Below are 23,916 nucleotides of genomic sequence, written 5' to 3'. Positions count from 1 at the left end.
CAGCATCACTTCTTCTCGATTCAATCTATTCTCTCTATAGGACCCTAAGGCTGGAGATTTTGTAGTCGCAGCTCCTCATACATATGCCAACGTTTGTGTTTTGATAAATACTGTAAAAACAAACGCTACACTACTTTTGATGAGTTCTTCAACCTCACGTCTTGTAATGTTTGTTTTTATTCATAACGTAGAAAATAGGGCTTTGAAATTGAGATATTATTTTAAGTAGTTGCCACTAGTTGTCCGTCTTTGACCTTTTTAACATTTAAATAGCCAACTACTGCTGATGCGATCAGCTACGCCTACACATTGGCTTTTGTCAACAATCACGTTTACATGCGTATACTTTTATATGAGTATCTTATCTTTTTATTCGTCGCCTACATTACATGCATGAATGCATAAACCTTTGTTCGGAAATTCGCTAGACACTACACGTTCAATCGAATATAATATAATGCTGAATCAGTTAACCATACATTAATTATAGATAGTTTAGTTAGGATTAGTGAATGTGTTTTCAGTATCATGAATAATTACAAAAAAAAAACAGAATACTTTTTTAAGTTTTGGATCCAGATTTTCGATTATAGTTTTGAGTTTAAGATATGTATTCGGTATTTCAAATGTGTTTTAAGTATCATTAGGAAATGTTTTAGGTATTTTTCTGTTATTCAGGTCAGCTTTATAGTAAAATTTTGGGTTTTTTTCTGAATTTAAATATTTTCCAGATATTTGTTTGTGTTTCCGGGTATCCTTTTGTGTTTTAATATTTTTGGTTTTTTCGGGTACTTCGAGTCTTTTTCGAGTCCTAAAGATCCCAAACCAATTCGACATGTTACGTACCCAAAAATTGTAGGTCTTTTGTAGGTATTTGAACTATGGACTGAACCCAAAATGAGTCGACCCGAATCCAAAAATTTTAAATACATAGTTATGTCCAAATGTTTATGATCCAAAAAATCTAGACCTGAAAGGAACCGATCCGTGCCCGATGAGAAGACCTGATTACCAGACCTATTCTCTCACATTATATTTTGTGTATTTTATAAGAATTACATTTGTTGAGCTCGTGAGATTTAAAATTTACTTGGTAGATTTTGGCTTATTTAATAGTATAGATTTGTAAAGTGTTTTAATAGTTTTTAAGCTTATATTAAAAAATTATTTTAAACACTTTTATAAAAAAAAAATTTGACTTAAAATTTAAAATTTTCTTTTTTACATATGGTTTATTAAAGTGTTTGTATTGAATTTGATTTTGTAAATATTTGGAACTATATAGTGTAAGATGACATAATATTATATGATGTATGATATATGCAAACTTTTAAATTAATGTCTGACTTAACATATTTGGAAATGGTATTAAATAATTTAATATGATATATTTTGACACATATTTTTCCTATTATTATATTTCAATTTGTTATTCGATGGTAATTTACATATTATTTATTTAAAATTAAATGGTAGGGGTACTCCTGTAAATAATTAGCAAAGTAAAAGGGATGTCAAAAAAAATTCTGATGTTTGTCTATACCTTGTCATATCAACGAACCATATGGAAATCATATACAAATAATAAAAACAAAACTAGGAAAAGATGGCAGACAAACACTTTTATGTTTTCAAGTTCACGTACCAAATTATGGTACAATTGGATTCTAGTTTCATAGGAGACCATTGGTATTTGAACTAATACAGATTTAATCAAATGCTATAATGAATTACTTTCAAAAATATAAATTGTAAGTTATCTTCAACATTTTAATAGTTATTGGTATGGAAATGATTAATATAAGATTATAATTATTATTTTTAATCATACAACGATTATTCATCTATTGAATTAAAAGTTATTATCTGCAATAGAAACTGTAGGGATAGAGCGAGATGTAATTTTGTTTGGATCGTTTCTTGGAATTTCTCTGTTCACTCCAATATCTGTTACTAAAATTTGTGAACTAGGTGGAGATGTGTCATGGTTTGGACCATTTGGAACCTTTCTGTTTACTCCGATATCCGCTATGGAAAATAATGAGAAAGATGGAGATTTGACATTGCTTGGACCTTTTCTTGGAATCTCTCTCTTAAAACCAACATTCGCCACGGGAAACACTGGGGTAGGAGGAGATGTGATAGGGTTTGGACCTCTTGGAACTTTTCTCATTATTTCATCATTTGAAACTGTTTTTGATACATCATAATAAGAGTTAAAGAAAAAACTTTGGCGAGTGGCTAAAGCTAGCGTAAGAAATAAGAACTGAAGCAATGCAACTCCAAATTTTTTGTTCATGTTTTTGTTTTTGGTTTCTCTTTGTTAATTGATAGATGAAGAAAATATGTGATTAGTTAGCTTCTTGAATCTAGATATTTATAGTTCCTGTAGATGAAGATATATACCAAGACTAAAGAAAAATTCACTTTTAAAGTTATATATTCAAAATAAAACTGATTCTAACAAATAAAATATTTGAATAGAAAGGCATGTATTTCTTCTGTATTTTTTGTAATCTTATTAGTATTTAATTTTGCTATCTTCAGTTGATCAAATGGATGAACATGGAAGTTTGTTGACAAAAAAAAGTTTATATATTTAAACCCCAAATCTAATAAAAATAAATAAAGATACGTAAAAGTTGAAACCTTTTTCAAATAAAATCTACAACTAATACCAAATCCAAATATGAAATAAATGAAACACATTTATTTTAGTTAACAAGACCGTCCTAGTCATCACTGTTTAATAATCATAATCTGAGTTGAGTTCTACATAATATTACAAAATGAAACGTTAGATCTAATATATAATGTAACTTTGATAAACAAAATCCCAATTTAGTAAATAATCTAAAAATACCAATTTACAAACGAGTCATTTAATCCTATACTTTTGTTTAAACATGAACGTTTTCGTTAACCAACCCATTTTATTTATGTAAATAATCATCTATTATAATGTCGTTAACATACTCATGGTTAGCTTCATAAAAGACACTAGATTTTGATCGATGTTTTTAAAGTGATGATTATCTTTTGCCGACAGATTTTGGTTACATCTTTTTGCTTTTCAGTTCAGTTCGGTTCTAGTTCAGTTTTTGATTTTTGTTTTTCTGGTTCAAGAGATATAGGAAATATTTGGTTATTTATAAATTTGAGTTTTTCTTGGTTTGGTTATTTTGGTTATCGGTTTATTCCGGATAACAATGTTAGAAACCCGTTAAAATCTTGAGTTTAGTTTGGTTCTTGATTGGGTCCCGATTTTGGGATAATCTCAAATAATACAAGTAAATATCACTTTTTAGTTTTACATAAAATATTCGATAAACTTAACTATTTGTATAAAAATATTCGGGTGATTCAGTTCGTCCAATATTAATAATTTACATATTTATTGCTAGGTAATTTTCTTATTTATGACAATAGTATACAGAAAGAATTTTTGAAGGTCAAACGATATTCCAAGGATATTCGTATAGATACTATGAAAGTCGATATACATATATATATATTTATATATTGTGTATCGAATATATTTTTATTATAAAATATTAAATAGATAACATAATCATATTTTCTATATTTTGTAAATTGTAATCTATAACAAAAATAGTGGAGTTGATCTCTATAATATTTTTTGAGAAGTATGTTTCCTATATGTCATTCTCACATTAACTCTCACGATGGTTGATTACATTCATACCCTTAATGAATTAAAAATATTAAATACTATTATTTATTTTTTTGGTTAGCTTATTTTTAAAGAATTTCCAAAAACATATACATATAATAAAAAAGGAAATTTTTAATAAATTAAAAAAAAAATGAAATGAAAAACGAAAATATATGTATATATAATATGATTTCATAAAAAAAGGAAAGTTCACAAAATAGTAATATTACATTTAAAAAATATTTTTAAAAAACATAAAATATAATTTTAAAGTAATAAAATAATTTCTTTATATCTATATTTTCTAAGATGAAAAATATAAATTTGTATATAATGCAATTTCATTAAAAACAATTTACACAGATAGTCTTGATATTAGAAAAAGAAATAATATTTATTTTAAAACATAATTTTAAACAATACAAAAAAATTCAAAGTAATAGAAATATTTTTATATATCTATTTATTTTCTTAGATGATTACATAATATAATTAGGTAACATAAACTGATTTATGTTTAATTGACTAAAAATAGTTTATAATTAGTATTATTGAAGTGTTTTTTTTTAATATATTTAGTTGACTATAATATCTTCCAATTACTGTAAAAAAATCAATTAATTATATTTAACTTATAAAATATTATTTTCAAATACAATCACAATTTGTTTTAATGCTTATTTTTAAGAGATATTAAAAAACTAAAAAAAAATTAAAAAATAAGTTTGATCAAATAGTTAAAAATAATTTAGTGAGCTAGATATATTATATTTTATCATTATTAACGTTGTTTGTTTTCTTAATATTAATTTTTTTTTAAACTTTTATGTTTTTATGTTTGTGGAACTTAATATAACCATAATCAAAATACCATAGCAAATCTGAATTTCATTTTTAAAATTATCTAAAATAAATTTCAATTTCCATTCAATAAATCAAAGGCATAAATTTATTTAGAATTTATAAAATATTTTAATTACTGTAAATATTAATATATGCCATGAGCTTCTAAAAATGTATCACCTACTTATGTATGTAACTTTTTGTTGAGCATCGCTTTATTTTATAATATTATTTTTAAGACATCAAAATATATTTTGATAAATATTATGAAAATACATTCACATTTAAACGATAAATAAAATTGATTTTATTTGACTTAATTATAATAAAAATAATTATACTTCCTTTTGAATTTAAAGAATATATGAAACTCAATATACTCACATCATGGGTGACTCGACTAATCCAACATATATCTAAAATCATAGATTTAACTACAATAAAAATATATAATTTTATAAGAATAGTATTTTATTTTATAAATATAAATCATAGGACAACTCAAAAAATATTAAAATGAAAATAAAATATTAACCAACTGTTACAACTTAGTTCTTTTCTAAAACTTATATATGTGCATGAGACTTCAGAATATTATCGTTATATCAATTTATGTAATTTGGAATCAGACACTTTAGTTTATTTTTTTATTTTATTCTAAGCACAATATTTCTTTAATTATACACAATCTTCATAAAATATGTTTACATATCTATGACAACAACCACTTAAATGCAAATCCAAATTATCCAAAAATTAATCAAAATTTTAATATATTTAGAATAATAAATATTATAGTTGAATTCAGAGATGCAATCTAAATTATCCAAATGATAACTAAATTGATTGTAAAAACAACAAAACCAATTAGATATATATAACATATATATATATAATCATATTTATTATTAAAGTAATATAATATTATAAATATAAATGATGCATACAAATTATAAATTTATTTAAAATTAAAAGTAAATATCAATCAATTATTATAGTATATTTACTTTAGAAGTATTTATACTCGTGCATAAGCACGTGAAAATCACCTAATAATTTTAGTGTTTCGCAAGTTATTCATAGGAATATCTTCTTACATATTATAATTTTTTTTTATATATTTTGATATATGCAAAATCTCTCATTAAGCGTTTTCAAAATTATGGAATTTTTATATTATAAATTTAAGGAAGTTATGTATTCCAACGTATTTCTATTTTCTGATTTTTGAAGCAGAAAATAATTTCAAAATGAAAGCACAATATGCACACCTTTTACAAAATAAAGATTAAAATCTTGTAGGATTATTATCTAAATATATTGAAATTAAGGAAGTTATATATTTTATTTTTCAAATTTTAAACCCCAAAATTTCTATAAATAAAAGCACCAGTTATTCTCCTCACACAATATGCAAATATTTTATAAATTATAAAATAATTTTTTGATAACTGAAATAAGTCAAAATTTTAATTTTTTTACAATTTACTTAGAATTATTATACAAAAAATACTGTTATAATAAAGAATATCTCGTAAACAAAAATCAAATCTTATAGATATCAGGTGAAAAACAAAATACTATTATTACTAAAACCATAATAATAAACTAAATTTATATTATTACTAAATTTATTCCTTTGATTCTTTTTGTACATAAACCTTTATCCTATTAATATAAATTTAACATTTCACCAAAAAAAAACTAAATTTATATTTAATGTTTGGTAATACTATATTCAACAAAGTAAAGGGGATATCAAAAAGTATGTTGTTTTAGTTTTATTGATTTGCCAAAAACTCTCCAACTTCCAAACTAAAAAAGTACTCCTTAGTAAGTCATTTTAATCTTCAACTATCATTTAGACACAAAAAATCACTTATTTTCATTGGCAAGATTATGTGGTACGTTTTTTTAATCTGTTAAAATCTCGCTAACACACGTTTAAATATCTCTATTTTACACCCCTAATATAATTGATATATCCTCTTGTCAAAATATATAAATTTATTTTCCCCAAGTCATCCATCTAAAATTTATTAGACATTCAACTACCATTTGATACAACCACATGTTTTAAAATCCATTTCAACACTTGATATAACTCATCATTGGTATTATGCCACAATGTTTTAAGTTTAGCTTTATTCACCTCCATTTAGAAAGTGTATATGAAGAAATTATTTTGAATAGATGATTTAGAAAAGAACATAGGAATTTTTTCTTTTAAGAAGGGATTAGGTCAGTTATATAAGAGGTGATTATTTTTGCTAAGACGTTTTAATGTTCAACCTTTGTTATTAAGGTTTTAGTGTTCAATTAAACATGTGTCTGGATTGTTTTGACCAATAAAATCGAGTGATTTACTTGTGGCTAAATAATATTCAAAGGTTAAAATGGCTTATTGAAGAGTTGAAGTTTTTAAGCTTCAGTTTGAAAGTTAGAGATTTTGGGATAATACTCTTACGATGTTAACGTAGGTTGACAATGTTATAACATTGACTATTCATTTAGCTAAAATGGATTGGTCAACGGGAATTTGATATTTATTTGTGTTTAGAAGACAATATGAGATTTAAATGGTGCATTTGTGAATTGAAGTTTGTTCTGATTTATTTTAGTAAGTTGGAATTTACTTTGTCAATTTTCTCCAAATATATATATATATATGTAATATGTAATAATTTGTTATTCAAACGTTTTCTATATTGCCTTTGTAATTTTAGTTTGATATCAATTAAAAATCTGTTGGATTTTTCTAATAGAAAATGCCTAAATAAACTGGTATGATGATTAATTTTTTCACAAAATAAAAATGTCACATATAGAAGGAATGACTATTTGGTGAATAGTACAAATGGAGATAACCTTCACCATCTTTTTTTTTTGTTACCAGCATGATTAAAATAAAAATAAAAAGTAAACGGTTTGGTTATGTATATCGGTATTACAAAGTCAACGTGAATCTTTCTTGTAGATATATGTCCTAAATATTGGTCTAGGCGGTGCCTAGGCGTCCACCTATATGAAAAATCGGGTCTACAAATGTTTTTCTAACACTGTTTAAAAAACAATGTGGTCTAGACATTCAAAAAATTTGTCGATGCATCCGCCTAATCAACAATCCTATATGATTACTACCTAAGGATTTCATAAACATTGTTTTTTGGTAAAATTTGGATTTTCATGTAAATTAACTTCTACCAATTCATGCTAAGTTATCCTGCATGAATGTTCATTGCACGGAGAACATGTTCCAGATTGAATAAAGAAAATAGTCCTTAGATCTGTTAAATTCATTTAATGGAAAGAGAAGGCAGACCACTCTACCGATGTAGCACTATCTTTCACCAATTCAAAGCAATGTGTTGCAAGCTCCACATCTAATATCTGCATGGTTTTCATACACTCCGAGGTCCAGATAAGGGCCTTGAATTCAGCATAAGGGGGGAGAGACATTAATATATATATTCATTTCGCCCATCATTACATTTTTTGTTTCTGTTTTCTTGCAAAACCATCATGAACATGTAGATGAATCTGAGACCTTCGAGGCACCATCCATGTGACGTTCTAATGCGAATGAGGGAGATCCAAAAGATCTTTTGGTTTTTCTATTATCTCCTGTTTCTGAGCTTCATCCCAATTCTCCCATTCTATTTATGCGATACGAAGAATCTCATGAGAATCAACATATTTCTTTTTTAAACTTTAATTTCGAATTTTCAAGATGTGCCAAAGAATCCATATAGATAATATAATCATATGATGTGTCAAAATGTCTTTTTATTAATTTTTATAGAAATAATATATATGTTTCTCGTATATTTTTTTGGCTAATCTTTTCAAAGCATTGATTTAATCTTGTTATTTTATCCTTAAAAAATTAATTTCTGACACAATAATTTGAATTTTTACAAGAAACAAAATTATTGAGATATGGATATGTTATTGTAGGAAATTCAAAATACTATATCACTATATTTGTTATGTTTTCTTTCAAAAGTTAGACACATTGTATAGGAACATAGAATAAAAGTGTTACAAAGCTAGCCTATATTATCTTGCAGAATTTTGAAATAGTCTGTATTTTAAAAAACTAACAAAATGACTTATATATGTCCAACTCCAAATCTTAATCTTTAAAACACAATGCAATTCCAAATTTTCAGTGAAGTAATATGCTCTCAGTTACAATCATATATTCATATCTTAATAAAATAATAAGATATTTTAATAGATTAACATTAAACTATAGTTACCTATTCGATATTTCATTACGTTAAAGCTGTAGTTCAACATGATAATTGTTTGCAACAAAAAAGTTTACAAGGAGAATGGTTACAAAAAAAAAAATCAATCCAAGACATCAAAGCATGGGAGCGAAATATTTTAACTTGGTGCTAAAGATTGTTCATCTTCTCCATCTTCAATCTCGTCTTCCTTTCCTGACCCTTTGTTTGCTCACTCTCTTCCGCTTTTCTGCACTGCTTTTCCCTGCTTTCATTCTCTGCTTCCAGCACCAAACCTCAGAGCTGTATATATGGAGTTCAATCATTTTCTTAATTTGTGTGAAGAATGTCAAAATAACATTCTTTATGAAATAGATCGAGTAATTGTTTGCTTGGACTATAAATGTTTGAATCAATCTTATCTGTAACCATGGTTGCTTAGGAGATCTTTAATTTTAAAGAAATTGTTTATGTAAAACAAGAATACATCTGAAAACCCAGAGAACATCATAGATTTTTGATGGTTCTCTCAAGCTTAAGTTAGCAATAATCAAAAGAGACCGCAAAATAGCGTCATACCAAATGTTGTATGGTTTTAAAGCCATCTCCAACCCAACTCCAAAACAATATTTTAGTGTAATTTTGACACAAAAATCTTCTTCAACTCAACACTAAAAATCATACCATTTTAGTGCAACACAATAATTTCACACCAAATTTGGTGTGATACTATTCACCACACTAAACACTATTCATCCCAGTAAAACACTATTCACTTAATTTATTAATAAACTAAACAATTAAATAAATGACAAAAAAATGTGGGGCAGGGTATTGAAAATGAAGAAAGATAACATTAGAAATAAGTGTTGGGTTGCCCTTAGGTTGAGTAGAGTGTAAGAGTGATAGATATGATCCTTTTGATGATGAAAATAGAGACAACGCCTCTCTTACCCCTATCTCTTAAAGGTCAATCTCTCAAGGACCTTCCTAAATATTATTTTCTTTTTGAATTATTTTTAATTCAAAATGCTGGCTGATTACATTTTTGCCCTTCATTACTAATCTAAATATTAAAAACCAGATTCATTTTTATTTACTCTCTCATTTTTTTTCTTTCTCTCTCTCCCTTCCGATGGTTTCTCTCTTCCTCTCTGCAACTTTTTTGAATCTGGTTTCTTCTTCTTTCTTCTTCTTTCTTCTTCAACATCAAATCCGATAGTGAACTCTAATATTAGATCCGGAAACCTGAAGAAGAAACAGATTTGCGGTGCCTCACAGCCTGATGTGGCGATGTTGAAGGGAACAAAAAATGGAAACAGATCTGCGGTGCCTCACGATTTAGGGTTTTTATTGGCCTCATGTTTTCGATTTAGGGTTGTAAATTAAGATTCTGGGTTTTGTATGATTAGGGTTCTTATTGTTCTCTATAGATCTGGGTTTTTTTTATGATTTAAAGAATTTTATTGTTCTTGTTCCCCCTTTGCAAAGTATGTTTCGTGTTTTATTTTATTTTTTCAGATCTGGATCCAGTATAACTCGGTATTACTAACTCAGTCGAATTTGGTATAACTAACTCAGTAGTACTTAGTATTATGCAGTATAACCAGTAGAACTTAGTCGAACTCGGTATAACTAACTTAGTAGTAGTATTAGTAGTACTTAGTAGTCCTTAGTAGTACTCAGTACAATCAGTATAACTCGGTATAACTACACTCGGTAGTACTAAGTATAACTCAGTATAACTCGATATAACTACATTCAGTAGTACTCAGTATAACTCAGTATAACTCGGTATAACTACATTCAGTAGTACTCAATATAACTCAGTATAACTTAACATCAATATTACCCTGTAGAATGAAGTATAACTCAGTACAACTATGTAAAACTATACAGTATAATATAGTATCCGAAATTTGAAAATTTGAAAATTTAAAAATTTAAAAATTTAAAAATTTGAAATTTGAAATTTGAAATTTGAATTTTTTTATGATTTAAATTAATAATTTCGAAAATACAAAAGGGCAAAATCGGATATTCATATTTTATTAAATCAATGAGGGTATAGGAGATTTGAGAGGCCCATAGGAGATTGTCTCTAGAGATAATGGGGGCACGGGAAAAGTTGACTCATGAAAATATTGTACCCTTGAGTCGTAGATATCGGGTCATGACGTTGTTATTCGTATGGGTTGATCAGTTATGAAGCGCTTGAGAGATTTTCACCTACTATCTTTGGCTTGTTGTGTCATTTAGATGGAATATTCTTCTTTGCGATAAAACAATTGGAGGTTCGTATTAGCAACATGCTTGGATATAGTGAGCTTTACAGAAGCTCCCCATTACCTCTCTCTTTGAAATGTTTTGTTTTGATGAGTTTCTTTCACCAATCATATGTGAAAATAAGTTATGTTTTACTAGTCAACTCTTTAGCAGGAAATTTTAGAAGAACACCGTAGTTGATTATTCGAGTAATAGAAGGCATGCATATTTTCACAAAGAAATTGTCTATTTCCGAGCATAATGCATAACCATATTTGTGGTACCAAGATCCAAGCATAATGCATAATCATATTTGTGATCATATTAGGTAATGTGATCATAACCATATTTTGAATTATTTCTATGATCACATTTTTTTTTGAATATATATTTTTATGATCACATTACCTAATACAATTCCCTCCAGATAAATAACATGACACAAAACAGATTAAGGTGAGTTAGTCTTGCTAGTTCAACTATTGGACCATCTAACCATTAAGTCTTTAACCAGCCTTGGATCTAACAGAGTATCCACAACGTTAGATCTCAACGGAGTTGTAATCAAGTGGTCTTATTCATGATATTGTTTGGGTTATTGTAACGCATGTCTAAATATCCTAAAGTTGGTCTTTAAAACCATATTAAACTGTTTTAGCAAAAAAAAAAACATATATATGAAACTGCATTAAGAATATTTTTCCAAAATCCTTACATGTAGCATTAATAAATTCATTTAAACTAAAATATTATAATATATATATCCTAACATTAAAATTTTTAAATCTATTTTTTTTTTGAAATGACAAAAATTATTTTCCAAAAAGGTATGATATATATATTTTATCTGAAATGCAGTGCATACATCTCACAGGTTTTGATGCAATGTAACAGATGAAATAACAACACTATATTAAAAATCATGCATTTCATCCTAATTTTGATAAAATATCAAGATTTTAATTTGTTTCTAAAATGGCAAAAATAATTTTTAATATAAAATATAATAAACAAGTTTGAGTTAATTTAGAACCACTCGAAATGGTAACGGTTGGTATTTTATGTTCGACTATTAATATGCGATGATCTTCTGTTTGTTAACACCAACTTATATTTTTCAAAAATTTGTAAAATGGTGATAAAAAATAAAGGTCGCCAAAAAATAGAGATGGTGAAAATGAAAAACGAAAATAACCTTCAAGTTACATTCTCAAAACGAAGATCCGGTCTTTTCAAAAAAGCTAGTGAGCTTTGCACGCTTTGTGGTGCAGAGATTGTTGTTATTGTATTTTCACCTGGCCGAAAAGTTTTTTCTTTTGGTCATCCAAATGTTGATGTTGTAATTGATCGCTTCTTAAAGATTAATCCACATCATCCTCACCAAAACAACAATTTGCAACTTAATGAAGCCTGTCTAAATGCAGTTGTACAAGATCTCAACAATCATCTCACTCAGGTAAATTTTACATTTTCAGTTTTTAGTCATAAAATTTATTATTTTAAGCTATATGTTAGAGTTTGATGCATTTACTGGATTATACTCAAATTTTTTGTTGTAGTATTATATAATTTACATAATATTTTTAGTTAAATAATAATTTATCAACAAGAGAAAATATCAGTTTATTAGAATAGAGTCCATGATCTCTTTCCTTTGTAATTTTTTTTTTGTCTATTTGGATTTCAGATCTTCTTTAAATAATCTCATTTTGTAGATCCCCAATAAGTCTGAATAGTTTAAATATAATCAACTCCTTCGAAACAATGGAAATTTTAAAAGAAAATATATAGGTATTTAATTTATATTCTATTATATGACCTATTTGATTTCTAGGAAATGTAATTTAAATTTGTTATTTAGACTAAGTAAAAAATACAACGAAAACAGGTAACAGAGCAATTGGAAGAAGAGAAAAAGAGAAATGAAGACTTGAAGCAAAAAAGAAAAGATGATAAGAAGTCTGAGAATTGGTGGGAAGACCCTATAGAAGGATTCAACTTACGTCAACTCACTGAATTCAAATGTGGTTTGGAAAATTTTAAAAAGACAGTGACAACTGAAGCCTCCAAGTATCTTCAAGCGACTGGTCATAACTTCTATTTTGGAAGTTCTAGTAATGCTACTTTTGGAATTTTTGATAATGATGGTAATACCAACAGTGAGTTGGACCTATTTAATCATCGAAGATTGGTGGATATGAACACGTTCTCGGGCAATCATCAAAACATGATCATTCCTCATCATTCCACAATACCGTATGGGAATAATGTTATTGAAAGGTTTGCTCCAGAACACAACCAAAACCAGAGCCAATATTGTTTTAAGCAAGAACGTGCTTCCGAATGTGACCGTCAACCTGATCATCCTCCTCACTATCGACATGAATACTGTTAATCTTTAATTTTTCCATAAAACACAATATATCGCTGTTTTCTAATTATCTTTTGTTTTGGTTTTATTTTATACATTTGAGATGTTACTTTGGACACTATTTCTATTTATAATTTTTCTTTCGCTGAGCTTGGCAACCACATTTTTTTTTATTGTTATTTTTTATGTTTCAGAATTCAGATGTTTTTGTAATCTATAGTGAACTCTCTTATTCAACTTTTATAGTGAATTTAGTTATCTGTATCCTCTTAACACTTCTCTGCAAATTTTTATGTTTGCATACATTTACACATAAGATAATGATCTGTTTGACTTGATTTGTTCAAGAAACAAGAAAATGAAATCTTTTGATTAATGATTCTAATGATCAAAAAATTTCAAAATATTACGTAAGTACAGGAGCCCGACACTTTTTTTTTTGATAACGAAAGGTTATTGTTTTGTTAGTTCAACAAACATAAACTCAAAAGGATAACATATATAGGAAGAAAACAAAAGTCTAAATCTTGTAACAAGAAAAAAAGAGAAGTCGCTGGAATTCAAAGACAAGATTGTGAATTAAAGCGCATGAATGAATCAGCAATGGTGACCTCGACCTCAACACCAGGCTCAATGGTGATGGAAGTGATCTGCTTCACAACATCAGGAGAGCTGAAGAGATCGATCACACGCTTGTGTACACGGAGCTCAAACCTGTCCCATGTGTTGGTTCCTTCACCACAAGGAGCTTTTCTTGTGGTAACTTTGAGAACTTTAGTTGGCATCCTCACTGGTCCTTTCACTCTCAATCTCTTGTCTTTGGCACCACGGACCAAGTCAGTGCACACCTTCTCAAGGTTTTTGACGTTCTTTGAGGAGAGAGTGATTCCGATCTTGTGAATCTGCTCTTGTGGCTTCTCAAATTCAGTCTTTCCTTGCTTCGTTGGTGGTGCGTAAGCCATAACTTTCTACTACCTTTCTTTTCAAGTTCCTTAAGCAGAGAACAAAGAAGATAGAAGCCGCTGAGTTGATGAAGAAACTGGGCGGTGAAAAGCTATTCTATTACTCAAACTTGAGGTGTTCTAAGTAACCAGACTACAATAAAACAACCGATAAAACATAATTTCCTATGGAAGAACCTCACAGTCCTAGCTAAAGAATCAAAAATCTAGTTTTGCGCTCATGGAATATGAATGATCTTGAAGTCTGGAAAGCATATCTGCAGAGTCTCTACTCTCTCCAGTTATGTTGCAAAGCTTGGCCAAGCGTTGTGCTCCTTAATCATGGCGATCAAATCCTTGCAATCTGTCCTAAATCTTTGGCACGTTGAATGCTGAAACATACTTTCCATCACCCATTATGCTGCTTCCACTTTTGAATGTAAGGTAAAGTCTCGATGTAGATAATTTGTGTTCTCATATGGACTATCATCATAGATACGAAAGGTTGTTTTCATAGCGACATATAAACATATTCAGTGTGTTTTTTTTTTCATATGTAAATCAGTCTAAAATGTTTAGACCCTACAAATTTTTTTATAAATGTAAATGGGCTACATGTTAAATAGTTGAAACAAAGCTACAACCCTCTCCCGTACTTTTTCCAACTGTGAATTGAAATGCATAAATTTTGTATGATTTATACTAATATTGCAACACCCCTATCCGTCTTTCTCATGTGCTTACAACATTCATTCTAAGTTTGTGTATCAATCATGTCTGATGGTCTTTGAGAGGTTTAAAAGAGCTGCTTGTTTACACTGAAATCTACATGATCTTTACTTTGTATTTTGGTTTCATTCGCATAATATAGTGAATCACTTTTCGATATATCACTTATTCTTTTATCGTTCCAATTTCAACAATATTTCATTATGAAGTTTTTTTTATAAATAAGTGATAAAGGATCAATTTGATAAAATTGTAAAAGGAGACGAGGCTCTTGAACAAAATCCAAAATAAAATACTATTACTTGTTCAAAGTAAAAAAAAAAAACTATTATGTTATATAACCCATACGTTGTAATTTTTAGTTTTTTCAATTATAGTCAATATTCACGATTATGCTACTATCCCAATTTGATTTGACGTTGGACATGATGGTATATAACCCATATGTTGAACATGATGGTATAAAGGAAGACTATTTAGGTACATAAATAATTTAAATTGAATTGGGTTTTGTTAATGTGGAACGTAGTTATAAATTGCATGTCTTTTTGTTTATTATGAATACTATCTTGGTATCGAAAAATCGCCATAGATCCTGAAGCAATGTATTCCATCCGTTTCTAAAAGATTTATATTCTAAAAAAACTTTTGTTTAAAAAAAATACATATTTTATATTTTCACTGTAATTTTTATCAACTAATAATGAAAAATTGTGAAATTTAAAAACATTAATTGCATTTTTTAAAATTTTATTTGTTTAAAAATATTAAAAATAAAAAATTACAAAAAACTATGTATCTATAGCTAAGTTTTAATATGTTTTATTAAAAATTGTGAAAATTTTAAAGCATGAATCTTTTAGTAGTATATAGTAGTGGTGCTTTTCTAGTAGAAGTACTAACTTCCTTTGTCTAGAGTAAATGTATTTAGCATAGTCATAGGTTTTATAAAAAGGATGTATGAAAACAAGGTAATTTGTATATAATTATCACATGATTCTAGTGATTCAACCTCTACGCATGTGTCGCTGATGTATCCAGACATAGGAAGCTGGAGAAATATATTAAAAGCTGCAATAGGGCTGTTCGTTTGGTTGCCGCAGGTACCGGCGGCAGCGGCAGCGTCAACATTCTGCGTCAACTCTTGTTCGTTTTGTTGACGCAGGAACCGGCGGCAGCGGCAGCGTCCGAACGCTGCGTCCTGCGGCTGACGTTGATAAAACCTGCGGTCGCGATATGATATGCGGCAGCGGCAGCGGCAGCGTCAGCGTCTGCGAAACGAACAACAACTGTCCTCATTAACGCTGCCGCCGCCGCTGACGCTGCCGCTGCCGCTGCCGCCGAAACCTGCGGCAACCAAACGAACAGGGCTAATATGAATCTGAGGATGATCTCGATAATAAGGTAATTTCTGATCTTAATAAAGAAATATATATGGCCATATATTATGGGCATACAGCTGCGGCTCGCTCCTCGCGGTCTTCTCTGTAGTCTGTAGTACTCACTTTTTTTATATCTGTCAAACTTATAATTATTTTCTAAATAATTATCACTCGAAAGTTTATAAACCCATCATAGTATAGGAAGACATAGCAAAACGACACAGAGGTAATGAAGGAAACGACAACGGTAGGAAAGCATTCTTACTCTTTCTATGGTTGTCTTCGCTTAATTATTTAGTTGAAAGAAAAAAAGAAATAATATAAAATCCTTTTATATTAGCCACTGAAGAAGATGCCAACTAAATTACCTACGTGCTCCACTTTGGGGCCAGCTCATCTCGAAGTGGTGAACAGAGAGACAGATAAAGATCGCGTAAGAGAGGGTCCACGGTAGCTTATCTTAGACCCCACCTGGTATCCAATGGCAGCGATTAGCCTCTTGCGTCCACGGTGTGTTTCACAATTATCATTCTTGTATATTAGAAAAAAAATCATACCGGTTCAAAATCATAGAAATCAAATCAACAAATATGTGCGATCCTTGTCCGATATCTACCGACTATAAATGTTGGATAATTGTAATTTTGTTTCAATAGATAAACGTAATTTTGTTATTAATCTACTAGTAACGGTTTATATTATTTTATTATAGTGTTAAGATAAATGTTTTGATAATTTCTTCCTTACCATTGGTTCAATTCTCAGTAAAATAATTTATGTTTGCATTGCTTATATAACGACTGTATCAATCCCTATACGTTTCTACAATACATAAACAAATTTAGAAAAAGGAAAATCAAAAAAAAAATTGAAAGGAAAGCTGGTTTTAAAAACGTTTGAAATTTTTTAAAAAGTAAAAATAACGCTGGCAATCTGGAATATGATAGGTGAGAGGGTAAGCTCACTGTTTCACTTTGACCCCACAGGATCTGTATTTTTGTAAACAAAATATTTACTGTATATATTTATTTGACTCTTAAATAATTTAGATACATTCCCCAGCTGTTTGCCAGGCTGTTTCTATTTCTCCGTTTTTATACCTTCTTCTCCTTCCCTTCCTCACTCATTCCTCTCTCAAACCTTAGCTTCATCTCTCTCGCAAATCTCAAACTCAATCTTAAATCAAATGGATCCGTGCTCTTTCGTACGGGTCATAGTCGGTAACTTGACCGTTAGGTTTCCGGCGACGTCTCCGTCTTCTTCTTCATCATCCGAACCGTCTGTTTCCGGAATCAACCCTAACTGCTACTGCAAAATCAGATTCAAGAACTTCCCTCGCCAGATCGCTTCTGTTCCGGTCATGCTCCGAACCGAATCCGAATCCGAGACGCGCTCCTCCGGTAACATCTCAACCGTCGCCGCTTGCTTCAGCCTTAGCAAAGCTCAGATCGAGGCGGCACTTAAGAAGCCTAATTGGAGCGTCCTCTCAATCGAGACTTACTCGCGCGTCGGCGATGGCGTTAGCGGCGCGTCGTGTGGACTCGCTTCGGGGAGCGAGAAGTTGCTCGGTAGATTCGATGTTTCGATTGATTTAAAATCTGCGGAGAGTAAGACGAGTTTGGCTCACAACGGATGGGTTGCTTTGAGGAGGTCTAAGAAAGGGGGAAAGTCAGGATCCGATCCGGAGCTCCATTTGACCGTGCGGGTTGAACCCGACCCGAGATTCGTGTTTCAGTTCGACGGCGAGCCGGAGTGCAGCCCTCAGGTTTTCCAAGTGCAAGGGAACACGAAACAAGCCGTGTTCACTTGCAAGTTCGGCGCGAGAAGTTCCAACTCCGGAGATCGGAATCAGTTAGGCAGTTCTTCGATGAGATCGGAGAAAGAGCAACCGTCGAAAGAGAGGAAAGGCTGGTCCGTAACTGTCCACGATCTCTCCGGTTCACCCGTAGCGATGGCCTCTATGGTCACACCTTTCGTACCGTCTCCCGGTTCTAACCGCGTGAACCGGTCGAGTCCCGGCGCGTGGCTCATTCTCCGGCCCGACGGTTGCACGTGGAAGCCTTGGGGGAGGTTAGAGGCGTGGCGTGAATCCGGTTACTCCTCCGACGCGCTAGGTTACCGTTTCGAGCTCTTCCAAGACGGAATCGCCACCGCGGTTTCCGCATCGTCGTCTATCAGTTTGAAAAATGGCGGGAGTTTTGTTATTGATGTCACCGGCGGGAACACCACGGCGGCTTCTACGCCGACAACGAGTCCTCAGGGAAGCTGGGATCTCGGATCCGGATCCAGCGCCGGGTCGAGGCCCGCGTCGAGGCCAGGGTCAGGATCCGGGTCGGATTTTGGGTATCTGCTGCCGCAGCATCCGGCGCAGAGCAGAGGGTTCGTGATGTCGGCTTCGGTGGAAGGAGTGGGGAAACGGAGTAAACCTGAGGTGGAAGTTGGTGTGACGCACGTGACGTGCACGGAGGATGCAGCAGCGCACGTGGCTTTGGCTGCGGCGGTGGATCTGAGTTTGGACGCTTGCAGGCTGTTCTCTCAGAAGCTAAGGAAAGAGCTGAGACAGCAAAGCCAGCTTGGTGTCGTTTGATGTGTATGGCTTTGTCGTTTTACCTATTCATGAGTTGTCTTCCACTCACAATTTTTTCTATTTTTCTTAAAAAATGTTTGAATTTTCTATTTTTTTTTGGTAAGGTAGCGTTAGGAATTAGACCAACTTTATATCTTCATGTACAGCTAATGAATGACAGAAACAACTTCTTATATCTCATTATCCTTTTTATTAACCACAAATTATTTTATATCATTCAAAAGTATTAAATAATGAAATTTCTCCAACCGGAGGATCACAGTTTATGTAACAAGATAGCTGCACCACTGCTACACACCACTTTAGCGCATCCGAATCGCAGTGTTTTGAAACTACTTGTGTGTCATGTGGTCACGTGCCACCGTCTGAATCGGTCACGTGTTGCTATTGTAGTTTGTAGTACTTTACTACTCTTTCTCGTCGATCCACATATCTGAAGCATCCTCAGCCGACATATCTACTTTCCTTCACGCTATGTCTCTCTCCTAACGGTTCATTCGAAATGGACCGTGGCACAAATGGGCGGACGGAGTGCATCGGGTACGGGGGCACGTGCCCCCAACTAATTTTAAAATTTTCTTTAACAAATGATGTAAGTACATATAAGTGTCCCCAACGGAAATAAAAAATACAATGAAAACTTTGTTGTGCCCCCTATTAAATCTACTTCTGCATCCGCCCGCACAATCACGAACCCTCTGGTTTGCATAGCATAAGGCATAAGTAACGACCTCATCGTCCCAAACCAATGGGTCTAGCCCGACCTAATTCCGGGCTTCGTTTTGGGCCTTCTTACTTCAAATTTTCGACTAAAGATGAAAGAAAGCAAGCTATAGGAACGAGGGAGTGAAAGAGAAATAAGATGTTGAATACGTGATGGTGTTGAAGCTTGGGAGTTAATAGGATTATTTTATATTTCAAAATTTGGAATAGTTAACAACTTTTGATTGAAACAGAAGAAGACCGTATATAAAAATACGTAGGAGTTAATACGTGTACTTAATACAGTATTGTTACCCAAATTAAAAAGAAGACCGTGTTAAGATAACAAGTCAACGTTCTTCGTATTCATTGAATTCTGCTATTATTGGGGTTTGAATGTTTGTACACGTATCTCTTAATAATGACTGCAAATTTTGAAATCTTCATATTTTGGAATATGATCACAAATTAAATTTAATTGTCAATTAGAATATCATTTTGGCTCTACAAAATATTGGAGCGTATGAAAAAGTATATTTACATTTGACTTATGATAAATGTATAGTGAAAAAAGTCTGATAACAAATAACTAAACTACTAATAGAACAAAAAATATCAAATTGTAGGCGGTTTAACTAATCAAACTAATAAAACTTAATGCACATGAACAAAAAACATCAATTTTCCGTTTCTAATTTTATTTACATCATACGTAGGCACCACCTTTTGTCCTTCCGACAAGAACACCAATGTTCCGACAACTATTTATCGTCCGCCTTCTCTTTCTACTACCCCTCGCTTCATCGAGCTCCAACCATAAAAGAGAACTCAAGAATCTCCTCAAACTAAAATCCACATTTCAAGAAACAGAACCAAACTCCGTCTTCGCCACCTGGACTCACCAGAAACCGCCTTGTGAGTTCTCCGGAATCACCTGTAACTCCGGCGGAAACGTCGTCGAGATCAACCTCGAAAGCCGGAGCCTAAACAACGGAGATAATAACAATACTTCCGATCTTCCTTTCGACTCAATCTGCAACTTAAAGTTTCTCGAGAAGCTAGTTCTTGGAAACAACGCCTTAAGCGGCAAGATTCTCAAGAATCTCAGGAGCTGTAAGCGTCTGAGATACTTAGACCTAGGAATCAACAACTTCTCAGGCGAGTTTCCGGAGATCGATTCTTTACGGTTACTAGAGTTTTTAAGCTTAAACGCCTCAGGAATCTCCGGGAGATTCCCATGGAAGTCTCTGAAAAGCTTGAAGAGGTTGAGTTTCTTGAGCGTGGGAGATAACCGGTTCGATCCTCATCCATTTCCAGGAGAGATCCTAAATCTCAGAGGTTTGAGTTGGCTTTACATGAGCAACATCAGCATCACCGGTGAGATTCCAGAGGGAGTCAAGAACCTTGTTCTCTTACAAAACCTTGAGATCTCTGATAACAGAATCTCCGGTGAGATTCCTAAGGGAATAGTTCAGCTTATAAACCTAAAGCGGTTTGAGGTTTATAACAATTCCTTGACAGGCAAGTTACCATTAGGGTTTGGGAATTTGACGAATCTGAAGTACTTTGATGCATCTAACAACTCATTAGAAGGTGATTTGTCAGAGCTAAGGTCCTTAAAGAACCTTGTATCTCTCGGCTTGTACGAAAACCGACTCACCGGTGTGATCCCAAGAGAGTTTGGAGATTTCAAGAGTTTAGCTGCTTTGTCTCTTTACAGAAACAAGCTCACAGGGAAGCTACCGGAGGAACTCGGATCTTGGACTGGTTTTAGTTACATAGACGTGTCTGAGAACTGCTTGGAAGGTCAGATTCCTCCTGATATGTGCAAGAAAGGCGCAATGACGCATCTTCTTATGTTGCAGAACAGATTCACAGGACAGTTTCCTGAGAGCTATGCTGAATGCAAGACTCTGATACGTATCCGTGTAAGCAACAACTCTCTCTCTGGTATGGTTCCATATGGGATTTGGGGTTTGCCTAAGCTCCAGTTTCTTGATCTTGCTTCTAACCGTTTCGAAGGACCTTTCACTGATGATATTGGTAACGCCAAGTCTCTTGGCTCTTTAGATTTGAGCAGCAATTTGTTTTCAGGTTCTATACCGTCTCAGATCTCAGGAGCTGACTCGCTGGTCTCGGTGAACATTCGTATGAACAAGTTTTCAGGGCAAGTCCCTGACTCTTTAGGAAAGCTTAAGGAGCTTTCAAGTCTCTATCTTGACAAGAACAATCTATCTGGTGATATACCAGAGTCGTTAGGCTTGTGTGGATCTCTGGTTGTTCTAAACCTAGCTGGAAACTCACTCTCTGGGAGAATCCCTGGAAGCTTAGGATCTTTACGGTTATTGAAATCTTTTAATCTATCAGAAAACAGACTAACCGGATTGATTCCGGTTGCTTTATCAACTCTTAAGCTAAGCTTACTTGACTTATCCAACAACGAGTTGTCCGGTTCTGTTCCTGACTCACTAATAAGTGGAAGCTTTGTCGGAAACTCAGGTCTGTGCAGCTCAAAGATATCATATCTTCACCCATGTGTAGGACCTCGAGGTTACATTGGGACAACAAAACACTTGTCTAAACTGGAGATCTGTTATATCACCGCTGCAGTACTTGTCTTGTTCCTTTTATTCTGTTACGTGATCTACAAGGTAAAGAAAGATAGGTTAAATCGCACGGCTCGGAATAAGAACAACTGGCTAGTGAGCTCTTTCCGGTTACTAAACTTGAACGAAATGGAAATCATCGATAAGATCAAGCCAGAGAATCTCATAGGCAGAGGCGGTCACGGGGATGTCTACAAAGTAACCCTAAGGAACGGCGAAACCCTAGCTGTTAAGCACATCTTGGGAACAGATACTTGTAACCGAGAATTTGAGGCAGAAGTTGCAACGTTGAGCAATGTAAAACACATAAACGTTGTGAAGTTGTTCTGCAGCATAACGAGTGAGGATAGTAAGTTACTTGTCTATGAGTTTATGACTAATGGAAGTTTGTGGGAGCAGTTGCACGAGCGGCGTGGTGATCAAGAGATTGGTTGGCGTGTGAGACAAGCAATAGCTTTAGGAGCTGCTAAAGGGTTAGAGTATCTGCACCATGGATTAGACCAGCCTGTGATACATCGTGACGTGAAGTCTAGTAATATATTGCTTGATGAGGAGTGGAGACCGAGGATTGCTGATTTTGGATTGTCTAAAATCATTCAGTCTGATTCAGTTCAACGAGATGTGTCTTCTTCTATCGTTGAAGGAACTCTCGGCTACATTGCCCCCGGTAAGTCCAACTATTAGGTCAACTTATTTTCAAGCCTTGCTTCTCAAGTTAAGAACATCTTGCGTACTAATAGTTTGTTGTTGTCAACAGAATATGCATACACAACTAAAGTGAATGAGAAGAGCGATGTTTACAGTTTTGGGGTGGTGCTAATGGAGTTGGTGACGGGGAAGAAGCCAATGGAGGTTGAGTTCGGTGAGAATAGAGACATTGTCTCGTGGGTTTTGAGCCGGAGCAAGGAGATGGAGAAAGAGAAGATGATGGAACTAATCGACCCGGTCATAGAATATGAATACAAGGAGGATGCTCTTAAAGTATTGACTATTGCTTTGTTATGTACTGGCAAGTCTCCTCAGGTTAGACCGTTTATGAAATCAGTGGTTCGAATGCTGGAGACAACAGGGACTTCTTACGACAAAAGCAACGGAGAAGCAAGTCATGGTGTGAGTGATAGTGTTGAGATTACTGAAGGTTTATAGCTTTTAGATTGAATAACCAAAGAAGGATGGCTTCTTGTTAATTTTATACACAATTCTGAGAAGAAACTCATATTTCTAAGATCAAACAAGAGTTCAGTGTGCTAATATACAATATTCATTTTCCCCGGAGGAGGAATCTTATATAGAAAAATATATATCATTGTGATATTTTAAGATTTATGAATCCTCTGTATGAAAAATATTTATATTGATACTACACATACTTTAAGTTCATATGATATACATACAATTACGGAAAAAAATAATTTGCTACTCACTTAAAATGCATGTCAAGTTTTTTATTTCAAAAATTAACAAAAAGTTACATCCAATTTTTTTTTAAAAATAACTAAATTAATGCCTTTTTAGTTTTAAAATGTTATGTCCAAATCTATTAACCATTCAATCTATTTAAAATAAAAAATTAGTTAACAGA

The 23,916-nt window shown here is 32.5% G+C and overlaps 3 protein-coding genes across 3 annotated transcripts; 2 read left to right on the top strand and 1 right to left on the bottom strand.

The window, feature by feature from the left end:
- Positions 1-13,926: 13,926 nt before the first annotated feature.
- Positions 13,927-14,428, bottom strand: LOC106379725 (40S ribosomal protein S20-2). Its single transcript, XM_013819608.3, has one exon. The coding sequence runs from the start codon at positions 14,347-14,349 to the stop codon at positions 13,948-13,950; it is 402 nt and encodes a 133-aa protein (XP_013675062.1). The 5' UTR covers positions 14,350-14,428; the 3' UTR covers positions 13,927-13,947.
- A 3,010-nt stretch (positions 14,429-17,438) lies between these two features.
- LOC106346439 lies at positions 17,439-19,206 on the top strand. The gene has a single exon (XM_013785772.3). It carries the CDS (start codon positions 17,626-17,628, stop codon positions 19,024-19,026), a length of 1,401 nt encoding a protein of 466 aa, XP_013641226.2. The 5' UTR covers positions 17,439-17,625; the 3' UTR covers positions 19,027-19,206.
- A 502-nt stretch (positions 19,207-19,708) lies between these two features.
- Positions 19,709-23,577, top strand: LOC106379714 (receptor-like protein kinase HAIKU2). Its single transcript, XM_013819603.3, has 2 exons — positions 19,709-23,001; positions 23,092-23,577. The coding sequence occupies exons 1-2, from the start codon at positions 20,478-20,480 to the stop codon at positions 23,478-23,480; spliced, it is 2,913 nt and encodes a 970-aa protein (XP_013675057.2). The 5' UTR covers positions 19,709-20,477; the 3' UTR covers positions 23,481-23,577.
- The last annotated feature ends 339 nt before the right edge of the window (positions 23,578-23,916 follow it).

The sequence above is a fragment of the Brassica napus genome, chromosome A1 (genome assembly GCF_020379485.1).
Source record: "Brassica napus cultivar Da-Ae chromosome A1, Da-Ae, whole genome shotgun sequence".
Classification (NCBI taxonomy): domain Eukaryota; kingdom Viridiplantae; phylum Streptophyta; class Magnoliopsida; order Brassicales; family Brassicaceae; genus Brassica; species Brassica napus.
Note: the sequence above shows the minus strand (reverse complement) of the source record. Positions and strands in the feature narration are given on the sequence as shown.